The following is a 15,919-nucleotide window of genomic DNA, read 5'->3' as shown; positions in this document are numbered from 1 at the left end:
CTACTGCCCTCAGTCGCTTCACTGCCTTATACATGCAACGTAACTGCACATAAGCTTTGTCTTTCTTTCAACATCTTATTTTTTTTGTATTATACAACATCAAAGCTTAACATCTCAGCTTACACCTGCATCAGGGGCCAAACAGAAATAAACCACTTAGAAACTACTTCATATACAGTTTCAATCAATATATACATTTGATATATATTGGATAAAGAGCAAAATTTGTATTTATGAAGTTACTGACGAAGGCATCGGTATTGGGAAGTAATCTTAAATGAGAGCCAGTCAAACTTCATGGACTGAAAAGGTGGGGGGGGGGGGACGTGAAGGGAGAATAATGGACTTGCGCCACTTGAAAAACCAGTGAGAGCAATGAGACTGGAGCTCCGCCTGCTGGAGAGGAAAAAAACCTCCACCCGTCATTGTACGTACAACGTTGCAATGTAATCAAAGCAGACGAAAGGAAGAAGAAGAAGAGGAAGCCAAACTGTCATTCAGATTTTTATTTTTTGCTACAACGTGTAATGTTTTTACAACAATAAATGTCTTCATTGTGCATGCTTGAGAAACTACACGAGGTTTATTTTCGTCTGGTTTCACGGGCTTTTATTTTGAAGTGGATTTTTGCTGTTGCACCGGAAGTGAAAAGTACCAGTCAAAACGAGTCAGACCACTGCAGGAGGAGAGGATGTGGGGACAAAGATCGCACCTGAGCGAAAACAAACGCTGCTAGACGACGGGTGGCAGTGTAATAAAACTAGTGTTTACCCTCTACTGAATTTGTCAGACCAATGAAAACGCGAAACTCGCAGAATCTAATTTTGCCGAATGGTTTCTCCCTGCTAGCTATGTTTAATAGCAGTTATGACGAATCCAGCGGTGACTGCTTCGTAGCGGCGACAATGCTCAGGCCTGTCAGAACCGGCTTTCTCAGCTTTTGTTCGTCACATCAATGACCATGGATGTCAGAGCAGTTCTGGAGTTTGCCACAGTCACCAGGGGCCTCTCACTGGTCTTGCAGGTAAGTTTTGGACGAGTTGGATAATGTTGCAATTTGCCAATCTGGCTTCCTCAGGTTGTAGCTATAACGTCAGTTAACCTTCATTTCCCGCGAATGTTTAAAGTCATCTCGACAATTGCATGTTTCTGTGTGGTACCTAATGAAAAGCACTCGGGGGAATACATACTGTATGTGATAAGTAGGTCACAGACAGAGTGACTAAAGCTAAGTCGCTTGTTTCTCAACACAGCAAAACTCTGTTTATGATGCCAGGATTTATATTTTAATATTGTAAAATATTTCTCCTCAGGCTGTCTTTAATGCTGCCATCCCTGACCATGAAGCCGATGCATTCAGGCCCCCGCGGACAGAAGAGCCTCTGTACTTGGACTCTGCAGTGGAGTGGTTATTGGGTGGCCTTTCTCACTGGGATGCAGAGCACTTCCTCTTCATTGCTGAGAAAGGATACCTCTATGAGCACAACTTTGCTTTTTTCCCCCTCTTCCCTGTAGTCCTCCGGGGCCTGGCAGAGACGCTGCTGTGGCCCCTGAGCGGCTGGCTGAGTGTACGGGGGCGTCTGCTGGTGGCCGTCGCTCTGGGGAACAGTGCTCTCTTCTTGCTGAGTGTGGTCGCCTTGCATGCACTTAGTAGGATAGTCCTGCAGGACAGACGCCTTGCTTTGCTCTCCAGCCTTCTCTACTGCATCACACCTGCCAATGTTTTCATGACCGCAGGATACTCAGAGAGCCTGTTTGCTGCCCTCACTTTTGGTGGTCTGTTCCTCCTAGAGAAAGGCTTCACCTTTCGAGCCTGCTTAGCCCTCAGTATAGCCACTGCAGCACGATCCAATGGACTTGTCAATATAGGATTTCTACTGTATCTTCCATCACTGCACGCTATTTCTCAGATCCGTGTTTATCGTACAACGACTAAAGGCCACATTAAAGTCTTCCGCTACATTTGGGCCATCATCCGTCTCCTGCTCACCTCGCTCTTGGGAACTGCAATTATTGCTCTTCCCTTCTGTGCTTTTCAGTACTATGGGTATAGGACGTTTTGCACACCATCTGTGTCCCTGGAGCGGATCCCCCCTGCTCTTCTGTCGCTGGCTGAACGGAAGGGCTACCGGGTTCCAGACGAAAATGGTCCCCCACCCCTCTGGTGCATGAGACCCCTCCCCCTACTTTATTCTCATATCCAGGACGTGTATTGGGATGTGGGCTTCCTCCGTTACTTTGAGCTGAGGCAGATACCAAACTTTATTCTGGCTCTACCTATGGCTACTCTTGGCATAATGGCAGCTTATGCATATTTTCAAGCTAATTCAGAACTTTGTTTGAGACTCGGACTGTGGGAGACAAGTGCAACTAAAGGACTTGACAAACCCACGCCGGGATTCTTCAACCCCAGGGTGTTTGTGTATGTGGTACATTCAACGGTACTCCTGGTGTTTGGAACATTGTGCATGCATGTGCAGGTAAGTAAATCATACATGCACTTTCTAGTGGAATGTTTAAAGCGTCATGTTGTGAGGAGCAAATGTTAATTCCCATTCATTTGACTCTACATTTGTAGGTTCTAACCAGATTCATGGCCTCCTCATCTCCTGTGCCGTTCTGGATCAGCGCTCATCTACTCCTCCTCAGTGAGCCCCTTCTTCATCGAAGGAAAACATCAAACCCCAACGTACAACTTCAGACACATTCCAGAAATGGATGCAAGCACACTCCTCAAAACCCCATCATTGCACTGCTGCCTCATTTTAAAACCTGTTCACCCACCACACAGAGCATCCTGGGATACTTTGTGTCTTACTGGGTGCTGGGACTTGCACTGCATTGTAACTTCTTGCCATGGACTTGACTTTAGACATTACTCTGAGCTTTAAATGCAATACTTCTACGTAGGACTGGGCTATTTATCGTACCTCAAATCATATGAATCCACACATAAGTGTTTTTACAGTACATCATCATCTGTTCTTTTATGCCAGTAATTGTGAAATTGTTCATTGTGATATTGTGTTACAAAGACATTGTCATGAAAATTAAATAATACACGAATGCAAACTTTTTTTAGTGTCACATTTATTTAAAAAAAACAACAACTGTATTTTACTTTTGAAGGAAACAGAACTAAAGCAAAGTACAAAAACATGGGTGCCCAGTCCTACATAGAACTTATTGACATGATTACATTTTTGATGCAGATTTATTCATGTAGTAGTCAACAAATCTGATTCGCACAACTTCGTCAAATGTGTTTGTAGTGGTTTGAGAATAAATTGAAATGTACAATATACCTGAAACTTTACTGAAAAACTTGGGCTGTAAATCTTGGGAAGACTATGGTTGTACTTGAGAAAAAAAATATTTTTTATTTATGATTAGTTCTAGCTGAAGCATTCAGATTTTCTTTACTCAGTTTAATGTTGCACTGCATGTTTGGAAAAACTATTCCAAGTTATAGTTTGGAACTTTTGGATGTCGATGAATAAAAAAATTAAGATTTCGTTGCTGTAAAGGTTCCTCAGCTTAGTTTTATTTTCATGTAAAGGCTTTCTCAAGACATTTGTGTGAAACTTATGTGAAACTTATATATTGTGTTTTTCTGTGAAGAATATTTGTTGCCAAGGAAAGTTAGCCTTGAATTTTTAATTAAACTAAATGTGATAAATCTAAACATGAATGAATGAATTTAAACAAATGTACATGTGATGTCTGCTATTTTTTCACACAGAGATCTTTCTCTTTCTCTCTTTGTACACTGTGTGTAAACAGTTTTGTCTTCTTTAGTGGTTTACTTATAAATCAGATCCTTTACTGCACTGTAATTTGCACTGACTTGTCAAGTCTACAATTACCCCTCATGATACTTTCAGGCATCTCTTTGAAACCAGTAGAGGTTGCTGTCACTTACATAACAATTTGGTGCCCCTAACATTTAAGAGTGTTTCTATAAAGCAAAGCCGTACCAAACACACCTTAATCCACATTTTAATTAACTGGACCTCTTGGCTATTTTTACTGTACACAGTTTCTAAACAAACATGTTACCAATCCAAGATTTCTGACAGCAGATGCAGTATGACAAAAAAAAAAAAAATGACTGGAACACTTACCACTCAAGGTATCTGCCCTTAAATACAGTCTAATAAATTCTTGTGCTGTAGATTTTAACAAACAAATTAAACAGATGAACACCTCTACCTCTTTCCCACTTATGAGTTCCAAAAGTGAGGGTTGAAAAATGATGGCATCATGTGACAGCTGACATGCACACAGAGCACATGGCCTTGAAGTCAAACACCCCCATTTATAACTTAGTTACAATAATCTAAACGTGATAATAAAATACTATGAGCAGCCAGCTTTAAGCAAAAGATGACTATGGGCACTGAGAAAGAGATGCTCAAATTTCAGTGCTAAGTGTTTGCAGAGGCCACATGCTGATAAAGGTTGCAACCTCAGTGTAAGACAAACAAATCCCAGACTGACAGATCAGATCGTCTGCAGAAGGTATGCAAAGGGTTCCTTGTCTTATGAATGGTAAATGGATTTCATTTCTACAAAATTTCTACAGTACCGAAGGTGCCTTACAGTTTGTTTCTCATTTACTGATTCACACACACTCACACAGCGATGTCATTGAGCTGCTGTGAAAACTGTTGTCCTGGCTATAGGGAAATATCTCAGATTCAGATTTCTTGCAAAAGCACATTTTAACGTGGACAGGAGGAGCTGATTGTTCTCTTCTTGAGTAGATCCTCAAGTAAAGTTTAAAGGTAAATATCATAGAATCTTCAAAATTAGCTCCACCATAAGACCAAAAATAATCAAATGGATAAATAAATAAAAGCCAGAGAAACCAATGGTGGTAATTCTTTTCCTAATCCCTGCCTTACTTAGTACACAGGCTGAAGGTCACCAAACCAACTGATGAAGCTGATTTTTATAAACACTAAAACTATGAAAAAAAAAACACAATTTTCCTCAATTGTGGAGTGTATCAGTATGCAGTACCCAGTATGTGTCAGACCTGCTCCAAGCCAGTGAGGTCAATTTATGAGTTCATTACATTACATTTTGGAGTCTCTGAAGATCTATAAAATACTCTCAGCCTATAAAGTTATCCACCATGTCTACATTTTAAATTGTAGATTGGAAACATCCTCAAAATACTGGAGGCATGGGCTCAGTGCTGGTTTACAGTGAGTTGTTGTATTTTCTACATCCAACAATGTGGGAGCGCACACACCTACAGCTGCTCACACCAACCCAAAGATTATCCGCGTTCAGGCGCTGGCGTTTCTGCTGATCTACAAATCATCTCCCCTCCACCCTGAGGTGTCTGCGTCGTTACAGATCAGCGGTGCGTCCTCCGCGAACACGTCACCGGTCACGGCGTGACGTACATCGGTTGACGTTAAGCGAGAGAGAGAGAGAAAAAAAAGGAAACGTGAACTGCCGGAGCCCGTCTGTCCACTTGTATTGAATTCTTAACAAAAGGCTTTCGTTTAAGGAAATGAGCAGTGATATGTATGCGGGGCTTTCATTTAACCACCGAAGATGGTAGTTAACCTTGAGTCAACTCGGGAGTCGACCCAGCTCGTTGAACTCAACCACGAAGAAGAACGCCTCTGCTGGTTGGCTAACTAGCTGGCGTTAGCTTCCAGGATGGGCAACTGAACGCCAACCGAACAGAAATATACACGTACAATGACTGAGTCTTGAGAGCGCTGTCTCTGTCTCGAAAACGCGTCGAGAAAAGTGAGTTTCGTGTGTGTGTGTTTGTAGCTGCCTCCCGGGCCGTGTGGACACTGTTTACACGATGAAGAACTGCGAGTACCAGCAGATCGACCCGCGGGCTCTGTCGGTGTCGCCCTCGTCGGCTCAGAACCACGCCGAGAAGAAGGCGCAGCGGCCGCGGAGGAAATGGGAAGTGTTCCCAGGAAAGAACAGGTTTTTCTGCGATGGACGGATCATGCTGGCCAGACAGAGCGGTGTCCTTCCTCTGACACTGGGCCTTATTGTTGTCACTTGTGGCCTTTTCTTTGCATTCGAGTGAGTGACTAGAAATTACCCTTTGAAATGTCCTTGTTAACATGGATGTGCGGGGTACCCCTTGCTTTAAACGTGAAGAGTGAAGTTGATTTTGGATTTAAAGAGCTAATCTCTTTCCCTTACAGTTGCCCATTCCTGGTGGAGCATCTGACCATCTTCATACCCGTGATTGGAGGGATGCTTTTTGTGTTTGTGGTCATCTCCCTGCTGAGAACCAGCTTTACAGACCCAGGCATCCTTCCAAGGGCCACACCAGATGAAGCTGCCGACATAGAGAAGCAAATAGGTAAGACACACCCTGGAATTGCATGCCCACTGTGGGACAGATGGGGTAAAGGAGCTTTGCCATATGGGGGATCTCTAAGGGACGTGCTTGTCTTTGAACTGCAGTCCAACACCTAAGCAGCTTATTCCTACTATCATGATTGAAGAGCACAAAAACCAGACATAGGTTTGTCTGTGTTTAATTGTAATATTTGATTGCTTCTTGGCTGAGATGTATAGATCAAATGTGCAAGTCTTAGTGAGTCTTTCTACTTGTACTTTTCCATTTCAAGATACCTCAGGATCCTCTACATATCGCCCCCCTCCACGTACCAAGGAGATCCTCATCAATCAGCAGGTGGTAAAACTCAAATACTGCTTCACATGTAAAATGTTCCGCCCTCCTCGGACCTCCCACTGCAGCCTGTGTGACAACTGTGTGGGTAAGGATGTGTTATGAAGTTACCACTTAATCCAACTGCTTTAGTGAAACCTAACAACTTATTACTGTTGCCAAGAGGAACACACTATACTGATTACATGGAGGGTGTTCATTAATTTTGCTTCATGCTGTCCACTGTTTTGAACAGCAAATATATGAAGGAAAGAAAACACGAGGCCATCCAAATTGTGGAATGATGATTTTTATAAGCACTGTAGTGGCCACTTCATTAGGCACACCTGTATAAACTGATTGAAACCAGTACAACAGCTCTGCCATAAACTCTACATTTACAGTGTGTACAATGTTTAGCTTTTGGTGACATTACCAGAATTGTGTAAATTCAATTACATGTTTATTATTGTGGTCATACGTGTTGTTGGAGTTTGTCATATTGAGAGGGAGGCAGACCATCAGAAACACCTCTCACTGTAACGGAGTCCAGAACATTGATGCTAAAACATATACCTGAATCAGCACCCCTATGATAGCAAAAACTGAATATTATGGCCATCTTAAAAGTAAACAAAGTGAATAGAACAGTTGTATTGCATTAAATTGTACAGCTATACCTATTTAAGTAGACATATACAGTGGTGAATACAGAGCAGTTTTGCCTGGGTCCACCCTGATTATAGCCCTGTAGATTGGCTTAGGAGACCTCTCTTCTTTTTCCTTAGCTCCACTGATATGAATGATTTAATAAACAGTACAATGTATTAGATACTGAGGCTTACTGCTGTTATACCTTACAAGTACTATAAAAACTTGCCTCTAATCTTTGGTGTGTATATTGTTTTCTCACCCTCAGAACGATTTGATCACCACTGCCCATGGGTGGGGAACTGTGTGGGCAAACGCAATTACCGCTTTTTCTACAGCTTCATCATCTCTCTGTCATTTCTGACATCTTTCATATTTGGCTGTGTCATTACACACCTTACTCTGCGTAAGTATTCGCACTGTACACAAAGTCACAGATATCACTCAGTAGTTATATGATGTTCCTGCCATGTTATCAAGAACCACTTTTTTGAGATCTGCTGTTTTTTTTTTTTTGTCTCCAGGTTCTCAAGCAGGTACAAGCCTTGTTCAAGCCATTCAAGAGAGCCCTGCCAGATATCCTTTGTACATACCAAATTTTCACATAATCAACCTTTTTGTGAGATGAATGAGATCTTTTTGAATTTGTTTCATTTTTCTGCCAACAAAAAACAGAAGTTACACTGTTGACAAGGCATTTCCCCCCCTCCTCAGCCTAAGCCCACGCTTAATAGGATCAGAGAGTTAGCATCCAGCAAAGCAGTGCTTTTAGGCAGATGGCTTTCCAGTAGTAGGTTTGCTGCCTCATGTCCTAGTGTGATGATGTCAGTGACTAGACAAATATAGACGGCACGAGTACAGAGTGGTTCGATTTGTTATTCACAGACAGGGGGTGGTTTAATTTGCGCATGGTGAGCATGATAAGCATGACATTATGTCATCTTGTTGGAGTCTTTGTGCGTAGACTGTTTTTTTCCACGACTTATCTCATAGAGCAGATTATTTCATTTTTTTTTTTTTAGAATCGTATTGCATTATTTTCATATTGAAATCAAAAACTTATGAATTTGTGTATCCTCTGTCACTGTTAAGCCAATTTACAAAGAACATATAGTTAACAACATGTTCACTGTGATGGATTATATACAGTGTATCTCAAACAAGCTGGAACAAATGTAAACCAATGAGTTTCTGACTGAAAGGTAGGAATGAAAGATACATGATTCTAAGTAGCAGCAGTAAGATGAAGGGGTAGTCCTTCAGTTTACATCTGCATTACAAATATGTTTTAATACAGTTTTGAGGTACTTGCTTTTACTTGTGTAATTCAATTTCCATTTATATCTAATGTTCTGGTATTTAAAAAATGGTTTGCCAAGATGTGATGAGTTCATAATATTATCACTCATGTGTCATGTAGAGTCTGTGGACATAGACGAATAGAAATATTTGCAAGTAACTGATTCTAAGCCTTCTCTAAATGAATGACATAATTACATAACTACTTCTATTTTAGTAAATCAAAACATGGCATAAGCTAGCTGAAGTAAAGAAAAAGCACCCCACTACAGTGGAAAATATGGTTAGTTATCTTTGTGAAATTGAATTCTCTGTGTGATGGTGAGAGGAAAACAACTTAAACACATATTCATCTTTGTCATAGATGTTTCTTTCATTGTCACCTGTCTGTAGTAACCATTTATAATGGTGATATTATCATGCCTTGACTTGTGCACTGTGGTGGAGCTGGTGATTTGTTTCTTCTCCATCTGGTCTATACTGGGCCTCTCAGGCTTCCATACATACTTAGTAGCCTCCAACCTCACAACAAATGAAGATGTAAGTATTCATATGTGATACTGTTCAATTCATGTTTGTTAAAATCGACTTTATCCACCAGCTGACAGCTTACTTTCTTTGTTTACTGTGCAGATAAAGGGCTCCTGGTCAAGTAAAAGGGGCGCAGAGGACTCTGGGAATCCATACAGTTACAACAGCATTATAACCAACTGCTGTGTGACGTTATGTGGCCCCGTGGCTCCGAGGTGAGTGGAGATGTCAGGATGTCAGTCCTTATCATCTTTTATTTACTCTGAAGCTCTGCCTGTTTGTCACTCATCACATTACAGCATTTCCTTGATGATAGCATCGGTTACATTACAGGTACAGTTCACGTTCAAGTGCATCATAATATAATCCTCTGGTCTCTTCTCTAGTCTGATTGACAGAAGAGGCTTCCTGCCTCCTGATGAGGCGATCCCTGCTGCTTCTGCCTCGGAGATAGAGCTGCCACTCTTTGCGGCCAAGAATGACGCACACATGGTAGGATGAACCAGCTTGTGGTCCCTCCCAAGTCCTGACTGTCCCATAGCTCCTGTATTGTTGTTAGCCTGCCCCTGTGTGCCTTCTCCACAGTCTGTTTCCACTCCCTCATCCTCCAGACCTCCAGATTCAGCACCTCCAGTAGAGCTGCCGACATGCAGTACTTTGCATCTGTGTCATGAAAGTCGCACATTTCACATGTTTTGTCTATACAAACAGAAAGAAAAGAGCATGTATTTGTTATAGTGAATGGTCTATGTTTGCATTTGAACAACATTACTAGGGCTCAGCTTCTGATGGCTTGAGACTGATTATAATATAAAGCCTGGTATTCACAGTAGAAATGATTGAGGTAGCTGATTATAGCTAGCAGCAGAGCTGCTGAAGAGGTAATTTATCACCATGCAGCATGTTGAAGTAATACTGCTGTGGCATTTGGTCTTTTAGCTGTAGAACAAAATGTCTTGGAAGTCACTTGTAACACTGTTTGGCATCACTGAGCACTTAAAAAAGCAAGAAAGTGGGCAGAGAATTTTAACAGCCAAGCGTTTAACCATTTCTTTAGGTCATTGTTGAGTTGCTTAGTTACTCTGTCAGACTGCTGCAGATATATTATGGTCATTTTGTGCTGTGGGACGTTAATTGTCACACCTTTTGCTATTTGATTTGTGTTTATGTTCGCTTACACTTTTAGGAATTCAACATGTTGCTATATCTACCTCCCTGTTATTGTTCTACTGAGTTTGCTTATATGTTGTGGTGAAGGTGTATGCACACAAAGGACTTTACTGTTTTTAATTTCGACATGAAAATGGTATTAGATCATATTTTTTATTGGATTTATCAGCACTTTATCACAGATCATTTGTCATATGCCTTGAATACATTTGTCTCAATATTGTCAACATATCAAATATCTTAGGTATATTATTAGCTTTCTAAAATCTACTTTTACTTCTGTTTGTACACGCATCTTTTATTTACCTAAAAAGCATAAGTGTTTTTTATGTGTTAAATAAACATTATTTTTGTATTTTGGGATTTTGGTCTCTGTTTTAAGTTTACTTCGCCTTTTCATTTTATCAAGTCTTTGTGTGCCTGACTGCAGGTATTAAGATGTTTGGAAAAAGTTATATTTTCTGAGGTGAATCTTTTTATTTCAATAGTTATGAGTTAGTGAACAGTTGAACAACTTCTTATTTTGAACATTTGTATTAATCTCTGGATGAAAGACTTGACTCTCAGTGTTGTACTGTATCCATTCCACCCTGCTAGGAGGAGAACTGTCAGGATTTTGGTTTTTCCTGCACAGCCTGAAGGGCACTGCTGCATGTAGACGGTTGATGGTAAGAGTAGGGTTGAACTTTAAACCAATCACAATGTCTCTTCACTTGCCATTCACTGTGTCATCTTCCATGTTGTAGTTGCTGTTTAGGTTTGGAGTTGCTGTCATCTCAACAGTTATTTCTTTTGTAAGATATTTTCTTTTTTCCATAAAGCCAAATGCAGTTGGGGCAGATTTTGTGATTGGTTTGTGGTGATGGTGTGGATGGGTGTACTGTCCTATTTTAATGTGCATGCTTCACTGCCATTCATTCGTTCTCTCATTAACATTTGCTCAGTTCTGGATGGAGCTCGTGTTTGAAGGCTGATGATTTTTCTCTGTAGTTAGGTGATGTGTTTTCCTCATTTAACTGGGCCTTTATTGTGCATGTATGTTGATGCAAACAGATACAAGTCTGCATAAACTGTACTGCTCTTTCTACTCTGATCAAAGCGGGAAGAAACACAGGAAGAAACAGCGTCACCACACATCAGAATCTTTCTTTACCCTTCTTCAATATGGTTGCCTTCTAATTGCATTGTCTGCATCTAACTCACTTCCTCCATGCATCTTCAGTTGAATCTTTTGACAGTGCTGTCATTTGTGCAATCACTGCTTTCACTGTGCTTGATGAGTTCCAAACTAATCCTTTTAATCACAATTCAGATTTTTCTGTACGTGTCTGTCTTACTGTTTTGTCATTGCAGCTTGGCCTCTCATAACTTAAACTCATGATGTGGCCCATTTTTTTCTTGACTTCTCTGTTTTCTCCTCTGCACACAGTGCACTCAGAGCACCAAGGACGTGCTGGAGAGGATGGTTCACTCCTCTGACTTTCATGGCCTGTGCCCACCTGGCACTCCAAAGACCACCCCTCTTGGCCTTGACGTTTCCAGCACGCCAGCACCCTCCACAGAGCCTTCACCCTCCACTGGCTGCTCACAACAGCATGACCGCCAGCCCTTGGCCGCTCCTTGCCCTGTGTTCAGCAGAAGCAGCAAGAGGGACTCGCTGCACTCCATCAACCCAGCCTTCCGTCTGGCTTCTCCTTCACCGTCGCTGAGCCGGGCCAGCTTGATTCTGGGCGATGCACCCGACATTGGCTTTATCCCGCTATCCTGAGTGTGCACCCAGTAACCGCAGGAGAACAGAAGGAGTCATAGTGGACTTACTCCAACGCTCTGTATCACAGGCAATGATTTTGACTGCAAAGAGACTTTTTCACAGTCGTGGTCATGATGTGGGTTGCCATTTGGTTTCTCAAGATGTCATTATGATGAGTTGATTAAGTATTACTTGGAGGGCTTTTATGTTCTGTGAGTTAAATCAACAATGTCTTACTGTGTGTGTCCTTCAGGATGGAGGTAAATCTTAGTAACACTTGGAAGCACAATATAGAAATATTTTTTTAAACACCTTTTTATTAAAGATACCCAGAACATGCCTCCACACCTTCCACAGAACCTCAAGCCATACTTCACAGCCACAGCGTTTTAAGTTCCTGTTAAGATCTTATGCAAACAGGTCTTTAAAACTGGGAAAAAGTTTGACTGTGGATGCAAGAAGTTCAGAAACAAAAGATTTCAACGAAATGGCATGCTCTGGATAGTGAGCCATTTCAGGATGATCAATTCAAGAGTTAGCCTTACGTCATGTCCAATCATTTCCTGTCATATACATCTACAGCAGCCCAGTGTCATTGGGTGGATCTAGTTTGACTGTTTTTAGATAAATGAATAATCACTTTGAAGGGGGAGGATGAAGTGCAGTGTTTATTTTTTTTATTGTACGCATATAAAAGCTTTTTTCCTGTGTTTTGTAATCAGTTCTGCACGTCATGTACATCAGACGCTTTTAAGCTGAATGGCAAATATCTTTTTTTGTGACGTGTATCACTTTAGGGACAGTAATTGAAAGATGATGCTTAAAACTGATTTTGTTCAGATTTATTCAGGTGTGGCTGGATACTAACTGACTGAAATGACTGAAATGTATAGCATTTATACATAACTGTATAATGTTGCTTTATCAAATTTGTTGGATGTGAATACCAAGTATTTAAATCGAAATCATATTTGCTGCTTGGGTTGGAGTATTCATCACTGAAACACTGTTTCCTATTTATGTGGTCTACTGGAACGCTTCCAGTATGAGTGAGCATCTGTTTTTTCTTTGCCTCAGGGCACATCAACAGTATGTTACCAGTCATGAGTGTTGGTGGTTACAGGAAAGGCTCGACGTTTGACTGTTTCAAGCAGAGTAATGTTTTAGGAATGTTGATGAGGCCTCTTCTCGTGCAGGGCAAGCTGTCATTTTCATGGCTGTGACCTTTTACTGCTCTTACAGCATGAAACTTAACCCCCTGTCTGTGATGGTGGAGTACAGTTTCTTGTGAGAGTTGGGAATTAGTTTGTGCCACTAGGGGGCAGAATGTGAATAAGGATTGCAGCCTCATCTGAGGATAATTTAGTAACATGAAAACCATTAGAAGAAAGGCCTTTTGATGTTTTATTTATTATTATTTTTTTCTTGTGATTGAGTGTTGAAGCTGTACATAGGTTGTGAGTTTGTGAAGAACCACTTTGCCCATAGTCAGTGGGTCGTTCATTTATCAGTCTGCATAGTCATGATCCATAGTTTGTGTAGCTACAATTACAAGCAGTGCTTGTATGAACAAACTTGTTTGCGTTTTGTAGGATGTAACAGTGGAACTGTAACATTAGGTCAATAAAATGATCAGTTTTGTTGACTGCTACTGTGTTTTGTGTCTTCTCTCTCTCAAGAATGTTTTTGCTGAAATTCTCACAGTTCAAACTACACAGTCTTGCCACGTAAAGGCTTTGTGACTGCATAACAAAACCCTGTGCTCACTTTATATAAACTACTCTGATGTTAAACAGACCCATGTCAAAGTATGGTACATAAACAGTAAATCACTGGTTATTGGGTTCATTCTTTCTGATGGCTCCCAAATGGAAGCAATGTGGAGATGCACATTGGCCACATGCGATCAGACAGGCAAACATCCAGTCACGAAAGGGTCAGTGTGTTCATCAGATACACAAACTGGACAGCAGCCGACTGAAAGAGGCTTTGATGATATCTATGTGTTGATAACGAATTACAATAAGTTATTCTGGTAATAAAACTGTCAGTCAGTGTATTGGCCAATATCACCACAGTATCTTGCTTTACAAACCAGGTCTACTGCTATTAACCAGCAGGCAAAAAATAAAAAACAGATGTGATTATCTGCCGTATCCTTCCATCTCCTCTGAGATGCACTCCCATCAAATAAGATGAAATCTTTTGGACAGCAGTTTAGAGATTTTCACCCCCTTTTCCTCCCTGTAAATAGCCATGTGAAACAGAATATCATCTTCCAGAGTGTGGCAAATTTGTTTTCTTGGCATTGCCGACAACCTGTTTATTCTATGCCCAGGGTTATACTTTTTAAGCAGTAGATTTGCCTGTAATTATTGAAATCGAAAACTGGAGAAAAATAGCCTGTGGGCCAGCGATCACAACAGATGGACCGTGGCAGCTGAGGGTGGAGTCTGACTGCACTTCAACTGTCACTTCTGTGTGCAGAAAAGTGAGAATGTTGCTGTAAGGTCATCGAAAAATCAATTATTTTTCTTTGAAGCATGGCAGCTGGTGTCTCCTGTGTGCTGGTGTTTTTCAGCTATCAAAGATAGATCAAATTAGGTAAAAATGTACAATAGCATATGTTGTCTCATAGATATGTGTGAGGTAGCTTAAAAATTGTGCACAATTTGTAGGCAATTTCAGCAGACTGTTCACCTTATGATAACATATAAACACATTAATGCAGCAGGAAATACATGGAGAAAACGATGATTGAAGACAAACTTGTAGCGGATGCTTGTAAGGCTCAGACCGCTTGTTGTGAAATATGATAACCTTAATAGTTTTCTAAAATGTTTTGATGTCTCTATGACCTCATTTGACTTCAAAAGACTCCTGGCTAAGGCTTTTCAGTATAGCAACCTGTGTATCTTAAATTAACATAAAACAGATGGTCAGACTTTTGGCTCAGTGTCCTGAAGAAGGGAAAAGCCAAAGCATCACTGCCTCAGCATCTGTGTTGCATTTTATCCACAATCACCTATTGCATAGAGGACTGAACATTGTTTGCAGTGGAGGAGAGATCTGAGGGTGAGTTCGATTTAACGACACCAGTAAAGGTACCGGGTCATCAGTGCGCAGTGGGTTTATTTGTCAGCAGCGCTGAGATGTGGATTATTTGACTCCTTGCTGGCTGCAGGTGATTATTCGCTTGCTGGAGTGTGTTATGCTCTTTAACCCCAACTGGTGTGGCACTGAGACAGGGAAGGCCACCCAGTCAGCGGGGGGATGAGAGGCCTTCTGTACTGCTGGTTTTCAAAATGAGAGGATGTACTCTAATGGAACCAAGGTGGCTTTATTTGACTTGAGGAACAAGGTTAGATCAGAAGATGATGAATAAGGGCTTGGCTTTGCTGGTTCTACAGATATGAGGTCATTATACATAATCAGTCAGGACAAACCTCATTGTCTAATGTGACAATTTCACTTGGCCAATTCCTTCTTTTTTCTCGGAACACATGAGGAACATGCAGTAACCGAACGGCAGGGAAAGCCACCTCTTTCACTTAAAACGAATAAATTCCAGCTCTTCAGAGAAATAGCCCACTACCAATTTACCCCTGGCTGTCATCCACTCTGTGATTCATCATGCTCGTTCCTCTTCAGCGAGCCACTTTTGGCTCTTCTGTCATGTGTGCAGCAGTGTGTCACTCTCTCACAAGTCTTTTCCTCATCGCTCGCTGGTCTGACTGGAGCTAAAGTGAAGTACCTCTGAACAAAACAGGTGACTCACAGTCAGGGCTGCTGTGAGCATCACTGCAGTGATTTAGAGAACTAAAAGTGTGTTTCTATGTGCTGGGCAGTGAAGC

At 41.3% G+C, this 15,919-nt stretch overlaps 2 protein-coding genes across 5 annotated transcripts; both read left to right on the top strand.

The window, feature by feature from the left end:
* The first annotated feature begins 618 nt into the window (after window positions 1-618).
* Window positions 619-3,530, top strand: pigv (phosphatidylinositol glycan anchor biosynthesis, class V). Its single transcript, XM_071470621.1, has 4 exons — window positions 619-751; window positions 850-1,024; window positions 1,314-2,480; window positions 2,579-3,530. Exons 2-4 carry the CDS (start codon window positions 956-958, stop codon window positions 2,864-2,866), a joined length of 1,524 nt encoding a protein of 507 aa, XP_071326722.1. The 5' UTR covers window positions 619-751; window positions 850-955; the 3' UTR covers window positions 2,867-3,530.
* Window positions 3,531-5,423: 1,893 nt separating this feature from the next.
* Window positions 5,424-13,710, top strand: zdhhc18a (zinc finger DHHC-type palmitoyltransferase 18a). Of its 4 annotated transcripts, XR_011686821.1 has the most exons (11): window positions 5,428-6,066; window positions 6,192-6,352; window positions 6,624-6,773; window positions 7,584-7,721; window positions 7,840-7,891; window positions 9,052-9,154; window positions 9,248-9,360; window positions 9,532-9,637; window positions 10,913-10,983; window positions 11,062-11,109; window positions 11,745-13,710. XR_011686821.1 is itself a non-coding variant. In XM_071470624.1 (10 exons), the coding sequence occupies exons 1-9, from the start codon at window positions 5,834-5,836 to the stop codon at window positions 10,952-10,954; spliced, it is 1,098 nt and encodes a 365-aa protein (XP_071326725.1). In that variant the 5' UTR covers window positions 5,428-5,833; the 3' UTR covers window positions 10,955-10,983; window positions 11,745-13,710. The 4 variants fall into 4 exon arrangements, 3 of the variants coding, with proteins under 3 accessions (XP_071326723.1, XP_071326724.1, XP_071326725.1); XM_071470624.1 differs by lacking the exon at window positions 11,062-11,109; XM_071470622.1 differs by lacking the exons at window positions 10,913-10,983; window positions 11,062-11,109 and having other exon boundaries at window positions 5,424-6,066.
* Window positions 13,711-15,919: the final 2,209 nt, after the last annotated feature.

Source organism: Trachinotus anak, unplaced genomic scaffold, assembly GCF_046630095.1.
Source record: "Trachinotus anak isolate AG129_WGS33_773 ecotype Australia unplaced genomic scaffold, CSIRO_AGI_Tana_v1 ptg000032l, whole genome shotgun sequence".
Lineage (NCBI taxonomy): Eukaryota > Metazoa > Chordata > Actinopteri > Carangiformes > Carangidae > Trachinotus > Trachinotus anak.
This window is presented reverse-complemented; position numbering and strand designations above follow the sequence as displayed.

Coding starts and splice junctions, on each gene's coding strand:
- pigv (XM_071470621.1), top strand. CDS start 956: ATGACCATGGATGTCAGAGCAGTTCTGGAGTTTGCCACAGTCACCAGG. Junction 1,025..1,313: donor GCCTCTCACTGGTCTTGCAG/GTAAGTTTTGGA, acceptor ATTTCTCCTCAG/GCTGTCTTTAATGCTGCCAT. Junction 2,481..2,578: donor CATTGTGCATGCATGTGCAG/GTAAGTAAATCA, acceptor CTACATTTGTAG/GTTCTAACCAGATTCATGGC.
- zdhhc18a (XM_071470622.1), top strand. CDS start 5,834: ATGAAGAACTGCGAGTACCAGCAGATCGACCCGCGGGCTCTGTCGGTG. Junction 6,067..6,191: donor GGCCTTTTCTTTGCATTCGA/GTGAGTGACTAG, acceptor TTTCCCTTACAG/TTGCCCATTCCTGGTGGAGC. Junction 9,638..11,744: donor CCAAGAATGACGCACACATG/GTAGGATGAACC, acceptor CTCTGCACACAG/TGCACTCAGAGCACCAAGGA.